Here is a 26,891-nt window from a genome sequence, read left to right on the forward strand (position 1 = left end):
GAGATTTCTTAGAAGATAAGCCGCTGGGAGTCTGTGTAACGTGTGGACACTGATTGGCATCCCGTATCTGTACTACTATTCTTCAGTAAACCTTTCATGGCCATGAAGAAACTTTAGTACTTCAATTTATTAAGCATAAGAGTTTAGTGTTTATTAGTATTCCATCGTATTTTTCCATCTTAGCCCTCATTAATATCTCTTTTCTCTTGGTCTGAATGTTTGGGTAGCATTGTGATGTGACCAGGAAAATTTGTTAAAATACTTGTACTGGCCTCTACGTCCAGCAGGTGGTGACTCAGTGCCAGCAATGAGACTTATTTTTGTTTGCTTTTAATTGTTAGAATCTTTTAAAGGAAGTTTAATTTGAAACTCTTAAACATCCCCAAGATCCTGTGTACTAGGAATTAACTAATTCTTTGGCTTTCGAGATTAAATGTGGAACTAAAAGTTTATGACTGTCTTTTTGACTTATGATTAGGGCTCCAGGAAGACAGCCTTTTCAATCATCTGAGTCCTTCTAGTTATTACCCATTAAAACTAGTTGCACAATTACCTGAGAGTCTTTCTTGTTCTTTGGGTCTGTAAGCATCTGTTTGTTTGACTAACCAGCTGGGGATAGTGAGGGAGTACTATTTAACTTCCCCTTAATTCATTCCCTTCTGACAAATTCTGGATAGTTTATCCCGAATTTCCTAATACACACTGGGTAATGATGTGTTTCTCTTTGAGCATGTTTTATTGTAATTCAAAAGACTGCATCCTCCGCAGCTGGGACTCTGCCCTGGAACTCAGTGACCTCTTTTGGGCGTCTTTATCTGTCTACTCGGTTGGTTTCCAGGACTCCACTCAGGAATGCTGGGGGCTTTAACTTTGCATTTCCATCCCAGGGGGCCTTACTGCTTCAGTTCCTTTCATTAAAACTCAACAGTCTGAAGAAAAGCTTGTATGCAAGGGGGAGGGGAGGCAGCAGACGGAATTGCTGCCAGAGAGGTGCAGCAGTGGCTGGGGATTCTTGCCCTATTGTTTTTCTTGAGCAATATTTTCCTGGCTAAGACACACGTCTATCTAAAATTGAATCTGTCACTCGTACAGGGGCTCTTGTAAGCTAGCAGTCTCAAGTCAAACTATCTGTGACTTGAGTTTCTGTGATTTGCATATTTTTAACTGGCTTAGGGACTTAAGCACTTCAGTATGTCAGGGGAATTTTTTGTTTTGTTTTGTTTCTGAATGAAGCCTTGGGCTTTAGAGCGTGTCTTTTTTTGGTGAATTTCCACTGCCTTTCTTCCAGGAACCTTTAAACTGAGCAGTTCTAAACAAAATCTCAAGAGAGACCACCATGGCCACATTTTCTCCTCTCCAAAATAAAAAATGTGTCAGCGTGTACCCATCAGCAGGTGTCGCATCATCAGATTTATTCCTGAATCTGCAGTGTCAGTGATACACAACACCGCAAGGCAGCAGCTGGGAGGGTGGCTTGCATCTCAGAGTAGTAGGAAAATAGTCTGAGAGACAGAAAGCAGCATCATTTAAGTAACAAACTTACGTGGACTGGTCTGGAAGCAAATTATTTCTGAACAGAAAACCAAAATAGAATTGGGGGGAGAGGGGGTGACCCAAATACTAACTTCTAGTCTGAACTTGGGACGTTGCTGTGTTGGCAAAGTCATGCTTAGGGTCTCCTTCCTTATCTCCTCTCCCTTATCCTATTGCAGCTGCTGCCCGAGGGGTCTCCTTACTCTGAACCGTTGCCTTCCTATCACCACTTGGTTACTTTGCTAAGGCATACGCAGGTCATCACTTCTTTAAGCAAAAATCTCAGTGGCTCCCCATTGCCTACAGAATTAAGTCAGAACTCAGTTTAGCAATCGAAGTCCTCCATATTCAAAATCCCAATCTAAGCTTCAGTGGCAGAGAGATTCCAAAAGCAGCCGAGAGTTCACTCTGGTGAGCACTCTTACGCACAATTTAGACAACCCTTTTTAGGTTCTAAAGAATTGGGGTAGCTGGTGGTGGATACCTGAAACTATCAAACTACAACCCAAAACCCATGAATCTTGAAGACAATTGTATAAAAATGTAGCTTATGAGGGGTGACAATGGGATTGGGAAAGCCATAAGGACCACACTCCACTTTGTCTCGTTTATGGATGGATGAGTAGAAAAATAGGGGAAGGAAACAAACAAACAAAGGCACCCAGTATTCTTTTTTACTTTAATTGCTCTTTTTCACTTTAATTATTATTCTTGTTATTTTTGTGTGTGTGCTAATGAAGGTGTCAGGGATTGGTTTAGGTGATGAATTTACAACTATGTAATGGTACTGTGAACAATCGAATGTACGATTTGTTTTGTGTGACTGCATGGTATGTGAATATATCTCAATAAAATGAAGATTTAAAATAAAAAAATTAAAAAAAAAATCCCAATCTACATCTCTCTTCATGAGGTTTGCATCAAACAAATTATACTCATTCCCTTCTATATTTTCTGTTGTTTTTTGACCTCCAGGTATTTATATTTTCATGCAGTGAAATTCCTTGCCTCAAGAATGCCTTTCCCCCACCTCTCTACCAGTCCAAGTCTCGCCCATGTTTTAAAAATTAAATTCAGTTTTATTGAGATATATTCACATACCATACAGTCATCCATGGTGTACAATCAACTGTTCATAGTACCATCATATAGTTGTGCATTAATCACTTCAATCTATTTTTGAACATTTTCCTTACATCAGAAAGAAGCAGAATAAAAAGTAAAAGTAAAAAAGGACACCCAAATCATCCCCCCAATCCCACCGTATTTTTCATCTAGTTTTTTCCTAATTTTTCTACTCATCCATCCATACACTGGATAAAGGGAGTGTGATCCACAAGGTTTTCTCAATCACACTGTCACCCCTTATAAGCTACATTGTTATACAATCGTCTTCAAGAGTCAAGGCTACTGGGTTGTAGTTCGGTAGTTTCAGGTATTTACTTCTAGCTATTCCAATACATTAAAACCTAAAAAGGGTTATCTATATAGTGCATAAGAATGTCCACCAGAGTGACCTCTTGACTCCGTTTGAAAACTCAGCCACTGAAACTTTATTTCATTTCATTTTGTATCCCCCTTTTGCTCAAGATGTTCTCAATCCCACAGTACTGGGTCCAGATTCATTCCAGGGAGTCATATCCTGTGTTGCCAGGGAGATTTACACCCCTGGGAGTCAGGTCCCACGTAGGGGGAAGGGCAGCAAGATCACCCCCCAAGGTGGCTTAGTTAGAGAGAGAGGGCCACATCTGAGCAACAAAGAGGTACTTATGGGGCAACTCTTAGGCACAGTTATAAGCAGGTTTAGCCTCTCCTTTGCAGCAACGAGCTTCATAAGGGCAAGCCCCAAGACAGAGGGCTTGGCATACCAAACTGTCAGTCCTCAATGTTTGTGAGAACATCAGCAACAATCCAGGTGAGGAAGCCCAACCTCTCTGCCTTTTCCCCCAGCTCCTCAGGGGGACCCTGCATATATGTTTTTATTCTCTGCCAAAATTACTTTGGGATGTGTCACTATTTCACTCTAACCTATACAAACCTACCATATCTCACTTCCTATTCAAAGTTCCATGTAATTATAGTGTTTGAACAAACTGATTGTAGAAGTTACCTAGTTTAGAAAAGATAGATCCTGCACCAAATAAACATCTCTTCCCTTGGTCTCAGTTGGGTAACTTTTTGCCCATTTTTTTTGAAAGCCCAACTAATTCTTTTCTCTATCAGATTCCCTAATCCCTCCTGCAAATGAATTCCAGTAAAAATTTCTCTCTGTCATTTTGTGGTCCACATCACTTTCTACCTTGTTATTTCTATAAATACCTTATTTTCCCTGTCAAACTGAGACTTTCTTCCCCCATTTTACTGTCCATAGCCACTAGCACATTGCCTTGTATGCAACAAGTATTCAGTGTATGCTGAATGAATGAAGACATATTTCAAATGATTTCAAAAAATGTGAACCTGAATAGCATGATACTGCATGTGTAACACAATCATTCCACTCTGATTTGGAAAAAAAATGTGAAAAATATATCAATTTATTATTTCAGTACAGTATAATACAGGGTCATGGCAACAGTAAGAACTAAAATGGACTGATAGTCATAAATATGCTAAATCATATTTCATCTATTATTAAAGTGATACAATCCTCCTGGCCTGTTATAAAGTTTATAAAGAAGAAAGATTTACACTGTACACAAAAGTAACGAGTATCTTCCAGGAGCTTTGGAGTGGAGGAAAGGGAAAGGAGAATCTTTGATTTAAAGGATGGTTTTGAGGAACATGATGTTTCTGAGAGAAACATCCCATCTGGCCAGCCAGACCATCTCTTAATGGGAGGCCCTGTTGGGTTTTCTCCCAACTGTATACATTCTATTTCTAATGCAATCCTTCTTTCCTGAAGGATCTAGTTCTTTTTCACTGTTGAGATGCGCTTTCTCTTTGTGGTCCCATTTCCAAAGCTGCTCACATTGACTGACTAGGAGGTGGGTTTTTGTGCTACCTCTCTTCTGCCCCAGAGGGTGGCATTCCTGGGGGCGTGGGGGTGGCATTTATTTATCTGCTCTCCTGTCTGACAGAATAGTTCTGAAATCAGACCCTCACTCCTGAAAACTTCCAACATGGGAAGTATTTGTGGAAATATATACTCTGCCCTCTCACACCAGTTCTCCTCCCACTTCTCTTGATGGTTTATAGAGAAAGCTTTGCAGTGTGGCTTCTGAAAAGGAAGAAGGAGGGATATCATTTGCTATCCGGGGTTGGGTCTTCTTGGTCATGGTCGCATATTGTCTCGAATCCAGTCTAGGTAATTAGTGACCTTGGTGTATATACCTGGAACATCTTTCTGTCCACAGCCAAGGCCCCAACTGATGATTCCAACCAAAGTCATGCGGTTGTCCTTCATGCAGACCAAGGGGCCTCCTGAGTCACCCTGCAAAAGAGAGGGCAGGTTAGTTGTCTGCAAAAAATGCAGAATCTCTGGGGAGAAGTTAGGATTAATATTTGTAGCATCAATATTGTATTCTTCAAGCACTTGGTTCAGAGACTGAAATTTTTACCTGAATTATTTTGCTCCTCTGGAGAAGTAGATTGTATCTACACATGTAAAATTAAGTACAATTGAGATAATTGCTCATATATTTTAGGCCTCAAAAATCTCTGGATTGAACGCTCCTTCTTCCTAGCCATGTGGTCTTAGGTTAACTGTGCTTCACTTTTCTTATCTGTAATGTAAGGATATCACTAACTACCTAAAAGGTTATCTGGAGTAATTGGGAGACTGCAAGCAAAAGCCTCAGAACAATGTATGGCATCTAGTAAAACTCTTGGCAATTGTTAGCTGTTATATTGAATTACAATGATTTTTTTTGTTTTTGTTTTTAACTTGAGGCTTACTGATAATGGCCTCACTTTGCATACAACCTTTTCATGATTGTTGAGCTAGGTGGTATGGTTGAGGTTCCTGAACAAACCACTCACAAAAAGACCAAACACTGTCATGGAATCAAGAAAATAAATAATGATATGATCTACTTATAAGGCCAGCCCACAAAGCCTTACTTTTCTTCATGTCCCCTCCCCTCTAATCCCCAGCCCCTAATGGGGTGGGCACGCTATGGTCATTAATATGTCTGCTCACTAACAGTTCCTTGGCTGTAATTAGGTCCTAATATCAGCAGAATGGACTCCCCCCAGGGCCCCGTATCTTGTTATCATGAAATGTAAGTACTAACTCTGATAAAGACGCCTACACAGAGAATCTGAAATGGTTAGATATCCCAGGGTCTCAGGGATTTAAAAAATTATTTCTCTCAAAGCATCTATATCCCACTTCCCAGTAAGCTGCCTTTCCTCCTTCCCCCATTTACAAAACAGGCTCCAATCATCTAGCATCTACAGAAGTCAAGAATTTCTTAATTTGTGTTGCTGTATCCATCACTTCAATCGTCAATTAATGTCTTGGGCTCACGGGAAATCCTGTACCAGGTGGAGTTTCCTGTGCAGACACTGGGGAAATTTCCTGCCGTTGAGATTTCTTAAATTTGAGTAACTTTGATCTTTCTCCAATTGTTTCATTCTCTGAGGGCTTCATCTAGAATCCCTGGGGCCTCACCGAGATGAAATCTTTCCATTCTGGCTGTGTCTCTTTTTCTTGGTTGAAAACCTGTTGACCAAGGGGCATTTTTACCCTTGGCTGGGCTGAGAGTGTGGAAAGAGAGTTTTGCTTACATGGCAGGCGTCGTGCAGGTTTGCTTGGTTCCCTCCACTTCGGGTGTCTCCGGCACACAGCATATTGTTTGTGATGGTTCTATTAAACAGATGCTGGGATGTGCAGCGGCTAGATGGGTACAGTCTGACATGAGCCTCTTTTAGCCGCTCAGAATAGAAAGGAGAAGCTGAAAAGAGAAGGGGAAAAAAATCTCATGACTCTGGGGAAAGTTATTTGTAAACCTTTTGGGAAATTGGGAGAAAGCCAATTTTTCCATTAATAGCTAACATTTACCAAGCTTTTTACACATATTAGGTTGAATCCTAAGAAACAGCCAATATTTGATTGTTTTGACTTGCAAAAAGCCGCAATTTTATAGCGTTTAACCCTGGGTTTCTCAAGCAGCGCTACTGGCATTTTAGACCAGAAAATCCTTTTTTGGGGGGTGGGGGTGAGGGGCTGTCCTGTGTATTGTAGGATGTTTAGCAGCATCCCTGGCTTCTATTCCCTAGATAGAAGCCACCACGAGTTGGGCCAACCAAAAATGTCTCCAGACATTGCCAAATGTCTCCAGGGTTGGGAATGGGGTGGGAGTGGGACGGGGGTGGGTGGGTCAAGCAAAATCATCCCTGGTTGAGAACTACGGGTTTAATCTAATATTATCTCATATAATTCTCATAAGCTAATTAGGCAGGTATTTTTATTCCTGTTTACCCATGAGGAAACAGGCTTGGAACAGTTTAAAACAAAAAGAAACCCAACCAAGTTTACACAGCTGGCAAGGCACTGATCTAGGATGTAACCTCAAGTCTACACGACCCGAGTACAAGAACCCACACCCTTAACCACCCTACTGGGCTTCTTATACAGAACCTTCTTTAAATCTTAAATTTCTTAAAGCACTTGTACTCTCCAGAACTTCCTTGACCTGTACAGTGGCCCTGGGAGGTAGGAAAGGTGGATGACGCATTCACACGCTACAGGGAGGCAGGGAACTTGCCTACATTTAGGCAGAGTTAGTGCCCGAAACAGGGCTAGAACTCAGTTCTCGTGACCATTTTTTCCTCTGTCCGGTCAACCACTGCATGTCCTGCTGTCCTGCAGACAGACAGGATGGGGCCAAGGCTTCCTTCCACTTACATGCTTCATGCTTGCCGTAGCCAGAAGCCTCACATTCTGTCCAGTCAGGTAGCTGCAAGTCAGCCTCAGGCAGACAGACAGTGGCGACAGCGTTGCTCTCCTGGGCACAGGATAGTGAATCCGATTTCAGCTGCAGCAGGGCTGGGAGGGAGAGCAAGGAGGTGCATAAGTCCTGTGTGAAGAGTTGTTTCTCATTTTGCAGGAGCCATGAGGGAGGGAGGGAGGGAGGGTTTGGAAGAAGAGGTGTGTGTATGCAAATGTGGTGTGTGTGGTGATCTGGGGAGACTTGAACTGTTGCAGAGAGAATAATGGCCCCTTACCAATGTCATTGTTGTACGTGTCATCATCGAATTCCTTATGGACAATATATTTTTCTACTTCAAATGTCTGCTCCTCCTCTCCAGGGACCACCCGGTATGTTCTGCCCAAGACCACTTTGACGTGGTGGGGAGGAAACCTAATGAAAAAACATTAGAGCATTGAGCTTGTTGTCACTGTTCCTCTAATGGACACACCTGGTTTCAAGGCTCTAGAGAGGAGATAAGCTCTTGGATTCCCCAAAACCCCTACCTGTCCAGGAAGCAGTGAGCAGCAGACAGGACCCAGCAGGAGCTGATCAGTATCCCTCCACACAGAAACCTCTCTTCAGGTGACCTCCTGTTCTTGACAAAGATGGCGGCCTGCCAGGGATGAGAGGCGATGTCCGCAAAGAGCCCTCCTTTAATGCGAAACTGAGGCTGCTTGTACTGTCTCAGGCCACAGGTGGCTGGGAGAGGTCAGGAGAGAGAACGGAGATCAGATCTGCAGGCCTGAGGTAAGGCCCTTGAACACCCATGTCGGTGTCTTCTCTTGGAACCCTGAGTTTCTGTGGCCTTTCTACACTTCTACAGGTTAATCAGAGTGACATAACAGTCTCCATGGTAATAAAAAGCACAGCTCACTACTCTACATACATTATCTTTAACCCTCAAAACACTGAGCGTCAGAGAGGTTGAGACATGTTGCCCACGTTCACGATGGCACCTGGATTTGAACCCAGGTCTGATCGACTCCAAAGCTGGCCATCTCTCTGCTCTGCTTCTCTGCCTCTAGTTTTTCCTCTTGCCAATTCCTGATTAAGAAATCAAGAAGCAGACTACCGAAACCCCTTGCAGTTTCCTCCTGGGGAATATCTACCCCATTTCTTTCTTATCTCCTCAGTCTTACTCATCCTTCAAGGCCCAGGTGAAATCCTACCTCCTTATGAAGTTTTCTTCCCAGGAGCCTCTGAGCATGTTTGCTGACACCACTCGCTGAGGATTTACTACAAATCTCCTTGGTTGTGAGTTAATCAGTAGTTTGTTTGGTTAGTTTGTTTGGTTGTGAGTTAATCGGTAGTTTGGTAGTTTGTTTGGTAGATCATTGTGGCCGATCTATGTGTTTACAGGACCTAAGTCATAATCGATTCTCAGACAATTTTCAAGCTAAAGCCTCATTTGTTTGCAACACCTAAATTTTCTGTTTCCCACACCCCTATTGCTCACCTGGGTGCCCTGTCTTAAATGGGTTTAATGAGAAAGTCAGAAGCAATCAGGGTAGCAGTACACTCCCAAGAGGTGTGGGATGTGGAATCAAGCCCCAGCTCAACTCCTCAGGAGCCCAGTGAGCCCTGGCAAGGCCACACGACTTCTGAGAGGTCATTTCCTAATCAGTCAAATGGAAATAGGAAGACTTCCTCTCACCACAGTGTTGGGGAAATGCTGTGAAAGCACTTTGTTAACTAATAAGCAATATATCCTCCCCCTCCCCATGTTCACCCTACCACCACCACCATCATCATAAACACATCTAGAGATATAAGTTTAGAGCCTACTGTGGAGAGCCCACGCTGTTCATTTCTTTCTTTTTGCCTCCTCCTCCTCACCCCTCCCCCACGTGGGTGGAAAATGAACACCTGCCCACGAGTGTTGCTGCCCCACCATTGCTCGAGTCATGGAAGCCCCTTTCCCCACCAAGTCTGGCCTTCCTGGAAGACTTGGCAGCTATCCTGTCTGACCCGGACGGCTGTGAGGACACAGAAAGTGGCAGAGGAAATGGTCAAGAAGTGAGAGTGGACAAAGGAAAGTGGCCAGGAGCCAGCTCTTACAGCACTGCGGCACGTCGCAGAACTCCCAGGTCAACTTGCCGTCCTTCTGCACATGGCACCAGGGCTTGGCATCCCCATCTGGATTTCTAGAGGATAAGGAAGTGTAAGGGTTTCGGATGCTTAATTTCTCCAGACAGTAAATCACAGGACATGGAAGAGGGGAAGGAGGCTCAGGAGGCCAACGGCAATAACTGAACTGGGAGGGCGGACCCTGAGTTCAAGACTTGGCTCTGTCACAGATGCCCACCGTAAGTAAATAACTTCTCTTTAACTACATTTTTCTATCGGTTGTATAGCAGTCCAATTTCACAGGGATATTGGGAGGCATTGTGAGCTATTCTGTAAGGGAACTCTTACAATTCATTGAACTAAAGGTGTCACGTGAGACTGGAAAGGTTGCAGACTCAATGGCTACGAGACAGAGCCTCTAACTTGGGATTCTCATAGGAAAACGGCTACACCCTACTCTGGCAAATGAAGATGATGGTCTAGTAATATCCATGTTGCCTTCCTTCCTACCTACGGGGTCTTTCATGTAACTTCAGGCACCAAATCTTCTCCCAACCCATGCCCCAAACCTGCCCTCGGCCCCAGACATATGCCCAGGAGTCCCTCAGCCCCAGCACTACTTACCGGCAGTAATTATGTTTGCCCAAGCCCAGGGCCTGGGCATTGCTCTTCTGTGCCGTATAAATCTTGCCTATCAGTTTCACAGAATTCCACTGGAGGCAAGAGGCACCAGATGTGGTGAGGCTGTGGGTGCCCCGGTATGCCAACCCTCTTCCAGAGTAGCAGTCTCCGTTTTCTCCTGGAACAAAAGAAATATCAAACTGAATCAAAACTAATGAAATCACATCTTGCTGCAGGGGCTAAAGTGGAGGTGCTGGCCAGGGAGGTTAAAGGCCAATCTAGCACTGAGAAGGGTGTGATACCACCACCTCCCCTTTTCTCTCTTTCTTTAAGCTCTTGACATGGGCATGGCAGATGGAGTTCATCTCGTGTGCCAATGTCCATCAGCTGGCCTTCATAGATCACTGTGTTCAGAGAGATTCTGAGGGTATATCCAAGGTCAGCAGGAAAGGGTGTTGGGTTCAATTAGTGGTGAGTGCTATGGGCTTGGGGAGGGGTTCAGGCCATGAGCCTGAGAGTGCCGCCTATTTTTACCCATTTGTCCTGTTCTGCCCTCTTCTCTCCCCATTGAAATCAACAAAGTATAGTAAATATCATAATTCAAAGGGACCTTTAAGATACTCTAGACCACTGAGTCCCAATTTAGACCAGATTCTGGGGGATGAGGAGCATGCTTTAGAGTTACTATAAAGAGTTCTGGAATTCACAGGTATATTAGCATTACCTTTAGACCAAATGTAGATTATTTTTCTTTAAAACTTTAAAAAAGTATTTTTCATACCATTGTGATAAATAACCTAGTTACTTGTGAAAGCACCAATGAATTCACAGTACCTTTTTGTAACAGTATTTTTTCAATTTGGAAAAATATTCACATTACAAAGTCTTTAAAGAGAAAGAGAGAGATCATAAAATAGGCCCATCCATCGAAATAGGGTTCATTCAATCTCAGGAGGGCTGGAAACCACTGATCCTGACCCATCCTCTCTGTGTAGATGAGGAAACTGAGGGTCAGGGTGGTGAAGAGATCAGCTTGAGGGCTAACAGCTTCTTAGAGGCCAAGCCTGGACAAGCACCTGAGTTTCACATTTGTCTTCCTTCTACAAACAAGATGATTAACTTCTGACATGCTCCTTTCTCTGCTCAGTTCTAGAAAGACTGTCAGTCTTGTCCTCCCAGACCCTCTCTCCCAGGGGACCCTACAGAGGAAGGTTGAGGTTGGGGGGCTGCCACTTACTGTTGGAGCAGGATGGCGTGCTGCAGAACTCAGTGGTGTATGTTCCCATCTTAAAGACATAGCACCAAGGCTTCAAGTCTCCATCAGGGTTTCTGAAACATCAGCCGGGGAGGGCCCAGGGAGGTCAGAGGCAGAGCCTTCCCTCCCGGACCCAAGCAGCACGGGCCTCTTCCCTCGCTGTAGCAGCTTCACACCCGGCGGGAAAGGCGTCCCTCTCACCTGCAGTAGTTGTGGTTGCCCAGGCCCAGCTTGCGGGCATCCTGCCTCCGCCCGTTGTAGGGCTTCAGGGTCAGTGCGCTGCTGTTCCAGTTGGTGCACTCGGCCCCGCTTTCCGCCGTGCTCCAGGTGCCCCGGTAAGTGATACCCTGGTCCTTGTAGCATGTGGCACTGGCATCTGGTTTAAAGCAAGAACACATGGCGTCACATATGTGAATCCCCCCCTTTTATTTGGCTTTTCATAGGGGTCTCACAGCTGTCCCTGTCAGCCCACCAACCGATAAGGCAGGCTGGCTGCTGGAGCTACTGGAAGTCAGGAGGTAAAGCAGGTGCCTGGGCCTGCCCAGCTGGCTGGGGTAGAGCTGGATTTCTGATTCGCACCTACGGATCTGCCTGTTGGGCTCAGCGCTCTGGTCTCTGTGGTGGTTTGGAGCTGTATGTACCCCAGAAAAACATGTTCTTAAACTCAATCCATTCCTGTGGGTGTGGACCCACTGTAAGTAGAACATTTTGATGAGGTTCCTTCAGTTAAGGTGTGGCCACCTCAATCAAGATGGGTCTTAATCCTCTTACTTTGTCTTTTATAAACAGAATGTAATTCAGACACAGAGAGAGAGAGCCGGGGAAATAATAGGCTGAAGGTCAATGGTACACAGAAGATAAAGGAGAGGCCAGGAGAGGCTGTCATGTGCATGGCCATGTGACAGAGGAGCCCAGGATCAGGGGCAGCTGGCCTCAGAACACCAGTCTTCAGGAAGAAAGCATCACCCTGATGATGGCTTGTACTTTGGGACTTTTCCTGGCCTCAAAACCATGAGCTAATATGTTCCCATTGTTTACACCAACCCATTGCATGGCATTTGCTTGAGCAGCCCAGAAAACTGTAAGTTTTCAGCTGATTCTTGGGTGATCTTTCCCAGCCCCGACCTTTGCCCCTGCCTCCATATGCTTCCTTTCTTTTCTGGGCAGATTTGGGAGCTGGGATCGCAGTCCGTCTCTCTCACCGTCCCACCTGCCCAGCTGCCCTCTCACCTATTTCACAGCTTTTCCCAATAAATCCTTCAGGGCACTGGCAGACGAAATCGGAGAAGTACAGAGCCTGCCAGCACGTGCCCCCATTGAAGCACCTTGGTTCACTGCAACCTGTCAAGTATAAACAAGGGAACCCTTAATTACTTTCAGAGCTGCTCCAAGAATAATATAACAGTTAAAATGTCAAGAGTGCTTTCTATATGCCATTCACTCCTCTAAGAGGTTTACAAAAACTAGCTCATTTAATCCTTGCAGCAAACTACAAAGCAGGTTCTTTTATTATCTCCATTATACAAATAAGGAAACTGAGGCTCGGCCAGGGAAGGCACTGACCTAAGGACACACAGTGTCCGTGTTTGTTCTGCACCTTCGCCTCTGCCAGGGGCAAATGTGCTAGTTTGGATATATTATGTTCCGCCAAAAGCCATGTTCTTTGATGCAATCTTGTGGGGGCAGATGCGTTAGTGTTGATTAGATTGGAATCCTTTGAGTGTTTCCATGGAGATGTGACTCAATCAACTGTGAGTGAAATGTTTGATTGGATAATTTCCATGGAGGTGTTACTCTGCCCATTCAGGGTGGGTGTTAATTGGATCACTGGAGTTATATAAAGGAGTTCACAGACAGAAGGACCTCAGAGCAACTGAGAGTGACATTTTGAAGAGCAACTGCAGCTAAAAGAGAACAACATGCCCCAAGAGCAACGTTTTGGAGAACACCATTTTGAAACACAGCCTGGGAGCAAGTGGACGCCAGCCACATGCCTTCCCTGCTAACAGAGGTTTTCCAGAGGCCAAAGTCCTTTCTCCAGTGAAAGACACTTTATGGCCTTAAGACTGTAACTGTGTAACCAAATAAACACCCTTTATAAAAGCCAATCCATTTCTGGTGTTTTGCAAAAGGGCAGCATTAGCAAACCAGAACACAGAGCATCCCTGGAATCTCCGTTTGAAGATGCTGGAAACCACGAAAGACAGGGTTTGGGCCTATGAGACTAGACTCCGGAAGTTGGAAGCCTCAGCTTGAGTTTGGATACGTACCTTTGACGGGGACCGTGTGGCACTGCGACCTGCCGCTGTTGCACCAGCAGTACTCCACCCGGCTGCTCCTGAGCCCGGGGCGCAGCCACGACTCATGCTGCAGGTACACCATCTGCGTCTTCTCATCTCTGCAGGTCACTGTAACGAGAGACAGGCTGTCCCTTCAGAGCACAGCTCGCAGAAAAATGACTTGCCACTTCCTGGCCCTACTAAGAAAAATCCCTCACTTGCTTCCAATTTAATCCATCCGTTATCCTTTCTTGCTCTCAGCTAGTAAACAACAAATACCTAATATTTTGCTCCCCCCCAAACCCCTTTCATTGGTTTTCCTCTGATCAGCCCGTTTGAATGTCTCTATTGAAAGACATTTATTAAGTAATACCCTAATTTTCCATTTTTAATTAGTCCTGAATAAACATATCTATATAACTGCCCACCAGAATTTAACATCCACATGAATATTACCACTCTGAAATGATTTATTTCTGCTCCCCAAATTACTTTCAGAGCAGCTCTGAGAATAATGCAGAAAATGTGCTACTTTCATTAGTTTTAACATAAAGAAAATAGTTGACGTATCTCCATTACTATTCTCTTTCCCTCCTTCTCTCTCTTTCTTTTTGCAAACCAGAATGCCAACTTTTAAAAATCTTGAATTTTAATTAATTAAGGAAGTAATATAGGCTCCTTGTAAATAATGCATGATCCCATCTTCACATAGCTTGAGTAAACAAATCACAGGTAGAAGATAAATCCCCCCCACTGGAGCCTAAAGCGTCTTCACTCATCCTAAACCCTAACCCTGCCTCCTGCCTCGCCCAGCCCCTGCCACCTCTGCCTCACCTTACCTCTGTATGATCTGGCTCCTCTTCTGAATCGGCTGTGGATTTCCTGCAAAGAAACCAGGGGTGGAGGGAGGATCAGCAAATGCTGGGTCACTCAAGAATCAAGGTCGGTCAAACCACAAGACCACCCATCAACCCGTCAATCAGAGGTCACCTGCCTTGAGGTTCCCCTTACAGTAACTCGCCCGAGGTAGAATATTCTTTTCCTGTCTTCTCGTCTAATTCTTCCTCTCCTTCTGATGAGCACTATGCAAAAGAACTTTCTGCATCATGGAAATGTTCTATACCTGTGCTGCCCAGTACAGTAATACAGTAACTACTGGTTACACGTGGCTATCGAGCACTTGAAACATGGTGAGTATGACTAATAAACTGAATTTTAAACTTCATTTCATTTTGATTAATTTTACATTTAAATAGCCACCTGTAATTAGTGGTTACCATATTGGACAGCAGATTTCTGGACTCCTGTCTCCTCCATAGAGCCATCCCAGACTCTCTTCTCTAAAATCCTGCTGCACCGGTGTTGCTCATTTAGCCTTATAGGCTGCCCTTTAATACTGGAAATGTTCAGAGTGTACACAGCTTCCTTCCCTCTAAATAATAAGCAGCAAGGGGGCAGTTCACCTGCTTCTGAGACTCACAGTGCTTCTACTGTCCTGTATAAATACTTTGTGACTTAATTCATAAAGTCATAAAGCTCCAAAGAAGGCAGTGAGGGGCAGTGGGATGGAACTAAGAACTTTACTCAAGTCAAAGTAAGTGCCTGGGATAGCGATGCTGGGAACGGAACCTGGGTGTCCTCTATTCGGGGCCTGTGCCTTCTGTAGATACGCTGCCCCTCTCTTTGCACTCTTTATGCCATTCCCACCCCCAGGGCTGGGAAACAGACTCTTGGTTATACTGAGGGGCACCTGGACCACTGCAGTCTCAAGGGGTGGGACATGCAGAGGTGGACAGGATACCCACCTGACTGGGCAAAGTGAAGACGACTCCACAAAGCAGGCAGAGACACAGAAGTCCTCTCTTCATTTTATTCATCATGTCGTCACAGTGTCCCTCAAATTCTAGAAGAAGAGGGAGATGGAGAGAAGCTTAATCACGTGATGAGAGAGCTCCAAGTGTACGGCCAAGTTCAAGAACCCGTGACTCCAGCATGGCGGGGGCCCTCCGGCATCAGCTGCCACCATGGGAAATGCCAGGACAAGTGTCTGGAAAATGATTTTGCACAGAGATTTCTGTGGGCTGAAGGGCAGGACTGTCTCTGGCACCTCTTGGTGGCCCAGCTCCTGCAGGACCCAGGTTTGGTTTCCTAAGCAGAGAATTCCTGCCCTGGGGTTGCCTGGAGGGAGCTGCGATAACATCCTCTCTTGGACTTTTTCAGGGGAAGCTATAGGGATTTGACTGCCGGCACATCACAGAAGCAGCTTACCTCAGATTGCCTCAGCTCCTCCACTTGTAACAGAGCCTGTTTCCATGTCTGTTGCTGGTTCAACAAAAGAAAGGCTCCCTCCAGGCCAGCCTTCTGTTGGAATGTGCCTGTCTGTCTCTCTCTCTTTTAATAGACTGTGACAAGCCCTGCAAAGTGCACATTTGCAGGAGGGAGAGGACCCATCTGGTTTTTGGTCATTAAGCTCAGCTCCTCCTGGATCCCAGATTCTTGGTTTCCATTTGCCTTTCCCCAGTGATCTTGCCCTCTGCAGCTGAAAGTAGGTTAGTTGGCTGGGGTGTTATTTTGTGGTCTGGCAGGCCCTCTCACTCCCTCATCCACAAGAATTAAAGCAGGGCATTTCTTCCCTTGACTCATTTCCCTTCAGTCACAACAACTCTTGGATCCCACCCCTCCCCCTTAGCCAAAGGATCCAGGAGAGCTCGGGCCCCTCTAGTGATTCAGAGGCTTCCAGGATTTTATCCTTGCCTGGCTCTGCCTGGCTCTGCCTCCTTCTTTGTTTCTTCATAAACCCCCGCTGGAAGTCCCCTCCTCCTCACATTCTCAAGCTCCCTCCAGGGCAAGGATTAAAAAAAAAAAAAAATGGGGGAGGCAGGGAGGAGGGTGTTTTATGCTTGACTGATTCCTCCAGGGCAGCTGATGACAAGCAGGGGCCGGGAACAGGGCTGGGGGTGGAAAGTGAGCGAGTCGTGCAGGAGACTCTGATCAACGTGATTCTAATAAGAAAACACAGGGCTTGGATCCAGAGGGAGACTTGTCAACTGCACACACCTCTGCACCATCGTGAAAGAAACAAGTGCAATATCTGGGCTTTCGTTTAATTTGGCATGCCAAGGTCCCCTTCCACCGCAGGGGATGGGGGTCCCTTTCTCACTTGGAGGAGGCAGCTATACTCCTACCAATTGGTTTCACGCAGTCATGGAAGAGAAAGGAACTAAGGAGTTGAGGCCATCCAAAATGGGAGCATGCTGCGGGATCTTCTGATCATAGGGAATTTCTCCAGATTTTCTTTTTTCTCGCCTTTCCTCAAATTTCCCCTTTCTCAAAATTTCCCCAAATTCCTTTTAAGTTCCTCTTCTTAATTTTATCCCATTACTTAGACCCGTTAAAAATAAATCTTGTCACATTTATTTCCCCCCCTTTCTTCTTGGTGTTATAGATTGACCCTTTATTACCTTGGTCAAGCCTTGAGGACAGGGGTTATTGTATCTTAGCTTTAAATGCTCAGGACTTTTTGAAGGAATTCTGAAGGAAACAATGAATGAATGAGTAAATGAACCACCAACCAAACAAGGACCTTAACTCTTCTTTGCCTTGCAAACCAAACCAAACAGCTCTTTCCATATACTCATTCACCTGAGCATAGGGGGCTGGTCAGTCATTACTTTGTATGCCCCCTAATTACTGTTTTATTTCAAGAACTCATGGTCCTCCTAAATAGACCACAATTCTAGATACTGGAAAATTGCAAAGTGAGAGACGAAGGGTTAACACCATTGCGTTCCCTGCCTCTCCAGAAGGCTCCCTCCCAGAGCAGGTGGTGGGTGGTGGTGGTGAGATCTGATAAGGAGAAAGGGTATAACTTAGGGCTGGGTGTAAAACTGCTACAGCTGCATCATGTTCAATCGTTTTACAACTTAAGAATCAGCATAAAAAGGAAGGGAGCCATTTTTGTTCTCTGTTCCTGGGAGATTTAGAGACTTGTCTCTCTCTTCCCAGTCCTTAATCTTCCTTGGCTCCTTTTGGCCATCCTGGACCTTCAGTGGATCCAGGGCAAATTAATCTCATGCAGGCAAAGCAACAGCTCCACCGTGCTGCAAAAACAGAGGCAATTAGAGCAGCTGGACAGGCCATATGGGGTAAGAGGATGACAAAGAAATTAGTCATCCCATCAGCAGAAAAGCAGTGCAGTCCATTGGCTGGGAGAAAGAAGAGAGGGAGGATAAAGTGTGTCCTTGTTTTGCCTTTCTAAAGAGGTGGGTGTAGCAGTCTGGGGGCAGTGCCTGGACAAAGAACAAAGTGAATACCAGAAACATGGATTCAGACTCAGGGCCTGCGGGGCCCAGGCCAGGACAGTCGAATCTGTAGACCAGAGTTTCCCACCAAAGGGATAAGTGCCATGTGCTCATGGTGAGGCCAGGGTGGAAGATGAGATTTGGGGAATAAATATAAGAAAAAAACCCTTCCAAGTCTCATTTTATAAATGCTAAGAGTCCTACTTCTTTTTTGGGGGCTCTCTTCCTTTTGTTCTACTTAGCACTTTCCCAGAAGCCCCAAGGAACTGAAAAAAAAATTTAAAAAATAGAAGGAAGTGAGGGGAAAAAAAAAAGAAAAAGGAAAAACCACCATGTGTTGGACAGGAATCCCCAAATCACCGAAAGCATCACTGTACTGAGATGGGCAGCAGAAGTCCCAGGTCTAGCATGCCCACCCTAGCACACACAGATTTGCAAAAGGCACCCACTCTGGCAGATAGAGCTCTGCAGGCACAGGGCTGGGCAAGTTGACAAAAAATCTGTACAAATTAGGGAAAAAACAGTTCTTACCTCCACATGGACACAGCCCCATGCCAGGGGACAAGTGCTTTGGCAAATAAAGTATGGATTGGATTTCAACCCCTTTTGGCAGCCTCCCCCTCTCCCCTCAGCAGGCCATCCTCATGCAGGACACAACCTGCACGTCTGTACACAGTGGCCTTGTCTGCTTCCAACATGTGTGCATGTCCTGTAGAGCATCTCTGGCCTTCCTTGTGGGAAGCTGTGTTTGGTCCTGGCTGTAGCACCAGAGTGACTCTGTTACTGGCACTTCTGAACACCCTGTGAATGATGACTGTTCTAGGGGAAAACAGGAACAATGGTTTGGTACCAGGGAGGGGTGAAACACACTAGAAGCTACCTCTCCTGGGAAATGTACTGTTTGGCAGAGCCAGGGATGTGTGCCATTTTGGCTGAGAAGTCCATGACCACACCAGCCAGAATCTCAGGATTCATTTCTGCAGTGGTGACATGGTGGAATGCTGATTGATGGGCACCAGTTAATAACTGTGTGAATCTAGGATGGGTGGGAGCCATTGGAGTGGCAGTAAGACAGCTAGAGGAAGGACCCGGGAGAAAGCGGGCCAAGTGTTATCTTTACTACCTTTATATTTACCTTTTCATTACTCTTTTCCTCCTAGATATTACTCCCTCTACTGTCCTCCCAACTTCTCCGTCCACCTACCCCCACCCCCCATAAAATTCTGCTCTCAGGAAAGGAACTGATAAACTCATTTATACAAGGTAAAATGACTAAAAAAAAAAATAATTAATGTGCTACCCTTCCAAAGAAATTCTACATTTTGAGACAAAATTTCCTTCTAGGGATGCAAGGCAAGTGGGCTGGACTCTCCAAGCTTTCCTCCAGGGCTGTGGTTTCTGTTGTTGTGAGAACAAATGATATAATAGGGTACACATGCTGTGTAAACTGTAAACAACTATAAATAGTTATAGGCATTTTATTTAAACACGCAACCACATACCATAGTTCTATTTTTTATATTTTATGGGAAAGTGATTTGCAATAAAGGGACTATACATATGTAGCCAATCACTCACTCAAATTCTGTGATTTTAGGTCAAACAGTACAATTGCCCCAGATGTAACTGCACTTGAGGACTTGTAGTTTCTACTCTGGCCAACTAGAAAAAGGCAGAAACATGACCAAGCTAGAGGGAAATGGAAATTGCAAGGGAAAAATAAGAATAAGTTGATACTATTATCACACTTTGCACCATGTGCAAGGTTTGCTACATCAATCTTTGATAAAGTGAATTCTGAAGTTATTATTGCTTTGCAAAGCTTCTTTCTGGAAATCTGAGAGAGTCTATCCCCAAGGGCACTGATGCCCTAAAATGACACAGCTTTTAAACAAACACCACCCCCATCCCACCCCTGCCATGATTCAGAATGAATGCCAAGAAGTTAGAGAAGAAATAATCAGAACTCATTGGAATAGCAAAAGCACTTCCCTAGAGTCAGGACAAGAGACAAAAAGAGTTGGGAGAAAGTACCAGGCCTTGAAAAGTGTGGTGAGCTGCCGCCACTCACCTTTGTCCAGGCCAGAGAGAGACCTTGGGACGAGAGCCTTTAGCCTGGAAGTTCTGGTCCTGCTTACTACAGGCTGCTATCAGAGGCCACACTCTCAGAATAAATACCACTTTCTAAAACTACCATACGTAGACACTTTTTAACTTTTCAGAAAGGTAATATTTTATGTGCCAAATGTTTAGTTTCTCGCTCCTTGAACTCTATAATAAGGGATAGGAGAGGGAGAGGGGAAATCGTCCTGTCTGCTTCTTATCTCACTGGTCATGTACAATAGAATAGAATCTTCTTCTGGTACCAGCGCCCCCTCCTCTACCCTCCCCCCCACCCAGGCACCTCCACTCAGCAGAATTCCTTCCAAAACATTTTAACATATAGGCATATGGCTAGCGTCTAAGCTAAGTGAAATTACCCTGGCTCCTGATAACAGGAAAATCTATACTGAGAATTTTCAGTTGTCATTCCCCTACACCCCGACATGCCTACCCCCAGGTAATCCTGGTTATCCAGAGGAACTAGTTAGTTGTGGGTCTAGGAAAATAAAAGTTTATCCTGTCTCATCCTAAAAGAACAAAAGAAACCCTTCCCTAATAAACTTAGATCTTTCGGAGGGAAAAACCAAACAAACAAAGCTCAGCTGGCAAAAGCAAACTCAATTAGTCAGTGCAATAAAATGTTAACCCCAAATTCTGAAGCTAAACAAAACCTGAAATCTAATGTTAATCTAAATGGGTATCTTGTTAAGCAATGGTTGTAATTCTTCATGTTCCTTTCACTCCCTAAAGCAAGAGATCACAACAGGGTCATTAAATACGCAATAATTTGATAATTCTTCAATCTACCTCCAGATTTCAACACATTTGAATCGGGAAATGGTGATCAGAAGCTTATCTGATGTGAATTTATCCACAATTTACTGGCTTCAAATTAAAGCATCACATTATAGCATATTTTTGGGAATTGTGCATGGCTTAATGCCACTTACTCAAGAGGTATTTGAGTACCTACCCCTCACCAGGGTTGGAGTTGACAGAACCCTTTTACATACATTAAATCACTGAAGGCATTATTCTTACAGCTGAGAGTATGGAACTTCAAAAAGCGTAAGGGACGTGCCCCACAGGGACACCCGGGACACCCAGTTCTTCTATCCAAAATCACAGGCTTTTCCCACTGCTCTCACCGTCCCATAAAACTGGATTTTAAAGGGTTCAAAGTTAGTATTCAAGAGGAACAGGGGCTCTGGAGTCTTCACTTCAAACTCCTCTGCTACTTAGAGGTTGTGTGGGGGCAACTCCGCCTCTCTGGGCCTCGGTTTCCTTGTTTTTCTAATGAGTTAATCATTTCCACCTGGCTGGATTGTTCTGTGGATTAGAGAAAAAAGCAGGTGAAGCCCCTACTCAATGCCTGGAACACAGTACATGTTAATTGTAGTTATTATCATAAAGGTCCTTCAGTAATTAGAGCACAAAATTTTTTAACCGACAAGGAGAGCTGTCAAGCTCTAGGGACCTCTTCATGTTGCAGAGTTTACTACCAAATAGTGTTTCCTAAATTGGCTAGACATCTTGTGATAACTTGCCACCATTCTATTGTTTCTTTACAATTGATACAAAAATTTCATGCCCTTCATCTATGTGCATAGGACAGGACTGATTGTGGCCATTGTTTCCTGAATATAGAGTGATGTCTTTATCCTATTTTTAATTTGCCTTTCCCAGGCCTATTTATACCACACATGCCAGGATCACTCTAGTTCCCAGAAGAAGTGGAAATTAGTAGCTGAGACAGCTGGGAGATCAGGCCCTCACCATTGATGAAGCCCATCAGATGCAGACCATATGGATGTTTGAAAATATGAGACATCAGATGAGAACAGTAAGAAAACCTTGAGCTCTCTCCACTCCCCCCCCCCCCAAAAAAAGGCCAACGGGAAAAACTCCTTTTTCTCTGTGGATGGCAAACACTTTCTTGGGGATGAGACAAAATAAGAACAGCCAGTGGAGATCAAGTTAATGGGAAGTCTTTCTCTTTTAGATTATTCATTCTTGGCTACTAGGTTTTTCTTCCCCGCCAGCCCCCTGTGCCCTGCCCCCCATTAAGAAACTCATCTGACCTCAAACTGCTCATTTAAAGATCTCCAAAGAAGGGGGCTTGAGAACCTCCTCGGGTACCATCCTCCACCCCATCCACCTTGACCTCAAGCCCCAGCTCAGTCTAATTTCCTCCTTTCCTGAATTCACAGCTAATGATTTACTCACTCTATGTATTCAACAAATTTTTATTGACAATGAACAGCGTGCCAGGCACAGGCTATAGTGATATAAAGATACGTATCCTCTATCCTCAAAAGACTCAGAGTTTAGGAGAGGGACAGACGGATAACTAGACAAACACGGTACGGTGTAATCAGTGCGGTGATACGCGGGAGAGAGATGGCGGGTGGAGCGGGGAGGAAGAACCGTAGAAGACAGGTACCTGGTTCGCTTTTGTTGAGACCTGGGAGCTGGTCAAGGAGAGGTTTTCTGGAATTGACACAATAGGAGCCATTTACTGAACAAGAAATAGGAGTAGGCAGTGAATGAGTGTTCCTCAGAGAACACATCCCCAAGACGGGCCACTGCTTGGGATTTGGGGTAGTAGCAGGAAGGAGCCACAGCATCCTTACTCTTCAGCATAAATACCTTTCGGTGGGCAAAGGAGAATGATTCACACACTCCAGGCTCTCTCTTCAAGGGTGTCCTTAGGAGGAAGTATGGTTTGGAAGCCCCGAGTTGTTGTTTTTGTTGTTGTTGTTTTAAAGTTTTTAAGTATGCACTTATTTTGAAAGTTTGCACACATGCTATAACCCCAGTGTAATAATAATAATAAAAAAAAGCAAGGCCTTAACATTTAGAAACAACTTTGAGACATGGTCTCATAAGGTCCCAAGCCAGTGCCGAGATGAAGGTAGGGCACTGGTTCCTATGTTACAAAGTCTCATAGAGGCAGTAAATGGCTTAACGGGAGAGTTGGCCAGACACCGAGAACCTTCCAGAGTGGGCGCTATTGAAGTAAAAGTACAGGTTGATGCAAAAGTCTTTGTTTTAACATTTAAAAGAAAGAGTCAAGTATTCATTCCAACCACTTTGCCAGGTTCAGCCACCCAACAAGTTCACACACACTCAGTTACCTGGGAGGTTGTTGCCCAGCCCTTGACCTGCTCAAGTCGGGAAGTTGTCACTTTCCACAACGAGACTCTGTGTTCCTTCCACGAGGCCTCCTCACCCTGCACCGGCTGTTGGGCAGCTGCAGCTGAACCCTGCCTCAAGGTAACGAGGCTAGTAAAATTAGCACTATTCTCACTGCCGCTTTTACTTCCGAGTATCGTGTTTATTGAAGTGGAGCTTTCTGAATAGAAATAGCTGAGTACTGCAGCTCAGTAAAATTAAATAACATTTTCTGTAGCACTCCAGATTAGGGGTCCAGTATGGATTTCCTACTGCCTAGTTGTAAAGTTAATGCCATTTTTGTGTCTCTATAATAAGCAGAAAAGACTCTCAATACAAATGGTTCTCAGTGTCTGGGTTTAGCTTAGCCTTGAAGTAGTCACTTTGCAGGCTCCGGGTAGAATCAGGTTCTCTAGGTCAATCCCCAAACAAATCTCTCCAGGCCACTAGTATATATGTCAGAAACATCACATAGTCCTCAGGTGGACCCATTGGCCAAGTGTCACCCTCTGAGTCAAGGTCATTTGAGTGCACGGTTGGCAGTTGAGGAGCCCCTAAGGACACCCAACGATATTAGTTCTATGGGAATATCAACTAGTAGCATTTCCTGGGCAATCAAGATCAATCAAGTCAGAAGATGCCTGAGTCAGCCCTTCAAAATTGTATTTATGAAATGCCCACTGTGTGCCCAGCATCTGGTTCATTTTCACTTCCATCATAGGTCTGTTTTTCATATGATCAAGAATTGGGTTTATCTGCCCCTCTACCCCCTTCTACAGAAGACTTTCCCAAGAGGATAACAGAATATAAAATACACAAAATATTGTTAAGAAAATGTGCTGTCTTTATATGTAAATAAAAAACTGAGCCATCATAGAAGACCGTGTGGCTTAACTTGAGTTTGGACCACAGCACATGATCTCTAAAATTCCTTCTAGATCTAACATTATATCACCCTCACTCCTTTACCTGGTTTAAACTATCCTCACCCTTTTGCCTGGTCTGATCTAAGAGCCACAACATGGTTCTAGAAGCTAGTTGACTAAAATAGGGTTTATAGCCTAAAATATGGACAGAAATGTTCTCCACGCAAAGCAAATGGCCCAAAGAAAGAATGAAATACTCTGTTGCTCCTTGTCCATCCTAACCAACTTATCAGAACTGAGCTGAAAATCACTCACAGAAAACAGAAATGTTATTCTGGAGCCGCAGGTGCATAATGCCAAATAACCAAATGAAAACTGAACATTTCAACTAAAACCTCAAACATTTCAACTAAAACCTCAAAGAAATTTATGGATTTTGAATTTGGAGTGGAGCTATGTTCACTTCCAGTGTCTGTGAGCTTGTTGCCACCAGAGCTGTCCCAATATAACCTGCACACCCTCACTCCCTGCAGATTCTTGGGTAGTCCCGAAGCTGGCACTTCTCCTTCCAAATGGATGATCCCAGCCAAAGCTCCCTAAGTTGCCATAAAACCCCATGAAGGGAAAAGTTCCTGTTGGTAAGTTAGTCACATAGGCAGCAAGTTTTACAAAATGCTTTAAGGTCCCGACCACCAATTTACAAAAGCCTTCGATGGTTGTGCTTGCTTTAAGTCACACCACCAAAGTCTGCCTAAGCTACTTGTTCCAATAGTTTGAAATTTACTGACCATCTCTGTTCCTCAACATGTTAAGACACTGGGAAAATAAAAGCCAGAGCTCCAACTCCTGCCTCAGTGAACTTCTAAACTAATAACAGGGTTATTCCTGTTCCTTGGCTCCTCCCTGACAGCTTGACACATCCCAGCCTGTGACAAAGCAATTAAGGGGAGCATAGGCACTGGAAGAATCTGATACGAGGCATTACAAAAGAAACAGAGAAGGTCTTGGGGAGCCTGGAGCCATTTGGGCAAAAGGCAGCTACCATTTGCTCTTGACAAGTTCCAGAGATTCGAGACTGGCATCTTTGAGGACATTTTAAGTAGAATAAATTGATGGGGGAGGATGGAGCCATTTATATTGCACTATCCACAGTGTCCCTGCTGGTGCCACAAGCCTGGGTCTGCTGTCTCAGGAAACACTCAGCAGCTAACGCTGACCGTCATATATTGATTCTGGACCAAGTCAGTGTCTACGCCCCAGGATGAGTCTTCCTGCCTACAGGCAAAAATCGCTAGGAAATCACCTTTTGAGGGAAATCCACCTAACGGTTCTATTTGGAGGATTTCTTCACAGGAATGCAAACATACATACACACACACACCCATTATTTTTTTCTGTCATCAATCAGCTGCAGGAGACTACCACTATTGTTTTAAGTTGCCCACCAGATAAATCAGTGTTACATGCTTCTTTGTACTTCATTTGTCACTAGGTACCTGGGAACTCAGCAGTTTTCTTCCTTTCCTTCTTCCTTCCCTCCCTCTCTGTGAGGTTAAGAAAATAAAGCTAATAACTGAAAATCTAGAAAGTCTTGATATGCTTCCTGCAGAATGCTTTAAGAATAAAAGACATGGATGTTTGTTTTTCCCCCTACGGTTGGAAAGTCCTAAGGAGCCCTGCATACTGGATCGATGTGCACTGGGCAGAAAGCCAGAGGACAAAACTGACCAAGTGGGAGTATAAAGGTGGTGGGAGAGATCAGAGGCATTTTCTCCCCTGGCGTCTGAGTAGAAAGGCCAGGAAATGCTGCCTCCTCTTTCCCAGCCCTTCCCCCCTATGCCCAGCCTCAGTTTCTCCACAGGCTCATGGAAGAAGGGAGGTGTCCAGACGACCCCCAGGGCCGTCCTGGCTCTGACAGCCACTCCCGGAGGCAGCTGGTTTTACATTTATTGCCCATTAGTCACAAGGTGCTCCCATTGTCTATTCAGAGCACTTCTGTGTAATTCTTTTCACTTTCTTCTTTACTCTGCTACTTCTCCAAGAAACACATCTCTCCCACTCACTGTCTTCCGCTGACCCCCTTGTCCCTCCAAAGCACTTCAGCCTATGCCGATTCCGTGCAGACACAAAAGGAAATCTCCCTTTAGGAGTGGATTCTAGCTGAACCTCCTTTTGCCTGCATTGCAAGGTCAAATCCTTCATTCAGGATCCTTCACTGGCTCGGTTTGCCTGAGAGACTTCTAAGAGGGAGAGAGGGAGACGGGCAGACAGGAAAGCACAGAATTCAACCTACCGCTGCTCCTTGCTGGCCTTCCCTTGCAGAGGCTTTCTTTTCAGCCCTTGGGCTCTTGCAGGATCTCGGCCCCAATCTCCCTGAACAGCTCAGGCCTCCTTTAAATTTCAAGCCAGGGGGTGGGTCGGTGGCCGTGGGCGGGCAGGTTTCCCTGCAGCGGGAGGATGCCCAGTGGGCAGGCTGCAATGAGAGGCAAATAGGGGCGGGCCTGTTTTTGCGAAGGAGAGGGGGAGGAAGTTCATGATGGAAGCGGCACAGCCAATCCTGGCTTTGGGCCAGCCCGATTATTCATGATCCTGATGTCATCGAATCACAGGAATTTGGGAGTTGGACGGGACCTTAAGAATCATCCTTCTTTAGAATTCTAGTTGCATGAAAAGAAGTCTTTCCAATTTTAAATAAACACGCTCTAGAAAGAGGCTGGTGGTGGTAGTGGTGGGGGCTGGGGGGTGGGGGGTGGGGAGGGTGTGTTCTGGAACCC

At 44.9% G+C, this 26,891-nt stretch overlaps 1 protein-coding gene and 1 long non-coding RNA gene across 5 annotated transcripts; one reads left to right on the forward strand and one right to left on the reverse strand.

The window, feature by feature from the left end:
* Positions 1-4,039: 4,039 nt before the first annotated feature.
* PLAT (plasminogen activator, tissue type) lies at positions 4,040-26,566 on the reverse strand. 3 transcript variants are annotated; one of them, XM_037812931.1, is made up of 14 exons: positions 26,411-26,566; positions 15,479-15,576; positions 14,513-14,555; positions 13,665-13,802; positions 12,625-12,735; positions 11,596-11,770; positions 11,377-11,468; positions 10,143-10,317; positions 9,510-9,595; positions 7,955-8,150; positions 7,705-7,841; positions 7,385-7,525; positions 6,265-6,431; positions 4,040-4,966 (listed from the first exon to the last, which is right to left on the reverse strand). In XM_037812931.1, the coding sequence occupies exons 2-14, from the start codon at positions 15,551-15,553 to the stop codon at positions 4,808-4,810; spliced, it is 1,695 nt and encodes a 564-aa protein (XP_037668859.1). In that variant the 5' UTR covers positions 15,554-15,576; positions 26,411-26,566; the 3' UTR covers positions 4,040-4,807. The 3 variants fall into 3 exon arrangements, with proteins under 3 accessions (XP_037668859.1, XP_037668860.1, XP_037668861.1); XM_037812932.1 differs by lacking the exon at positions 26,411-26,566 and adding an exon at positions 15,942-16,302; XM_037812933.1 differs by lacking the exon at positions 12,625-12,735.
* Positions 6,879-13,129, forward strand: LOC119516583. 2 transcript variants are annotated; one of them, XR_005213326.1, is made up of 4 exons: positions 6,879-8,198; positions 8,585-9,757; positions 11,838-12,088; positions 12,184-13,129. It is a non-coding gene; the product is annotated as an uncharacterized LOC119516583 (long non-coding RNA). The 2 variants fall into 2 exon arrangements; XR_005213325.1 differs by having other exon boundaries at positions 6,879-9,757.
* Positions 26,567-26,891: the final 325 nt, after the last annotated feature.

This window comes from Choloepus didactylus, chromosome 20 (assembly GCF_015220235.1).
Source record: "Choloepus didactylus isolate mChoDid1 chromosome 20, mChoDid1.pri, whole genome shotgun sequence".
Classification (NCBI taxonomy): domain Eukaryota; kingdom Metazoa; phylum Chordata; class Mammalia; order Pilosa; family Megalonychidae; genus Choloepus; species Choloepus didactylus.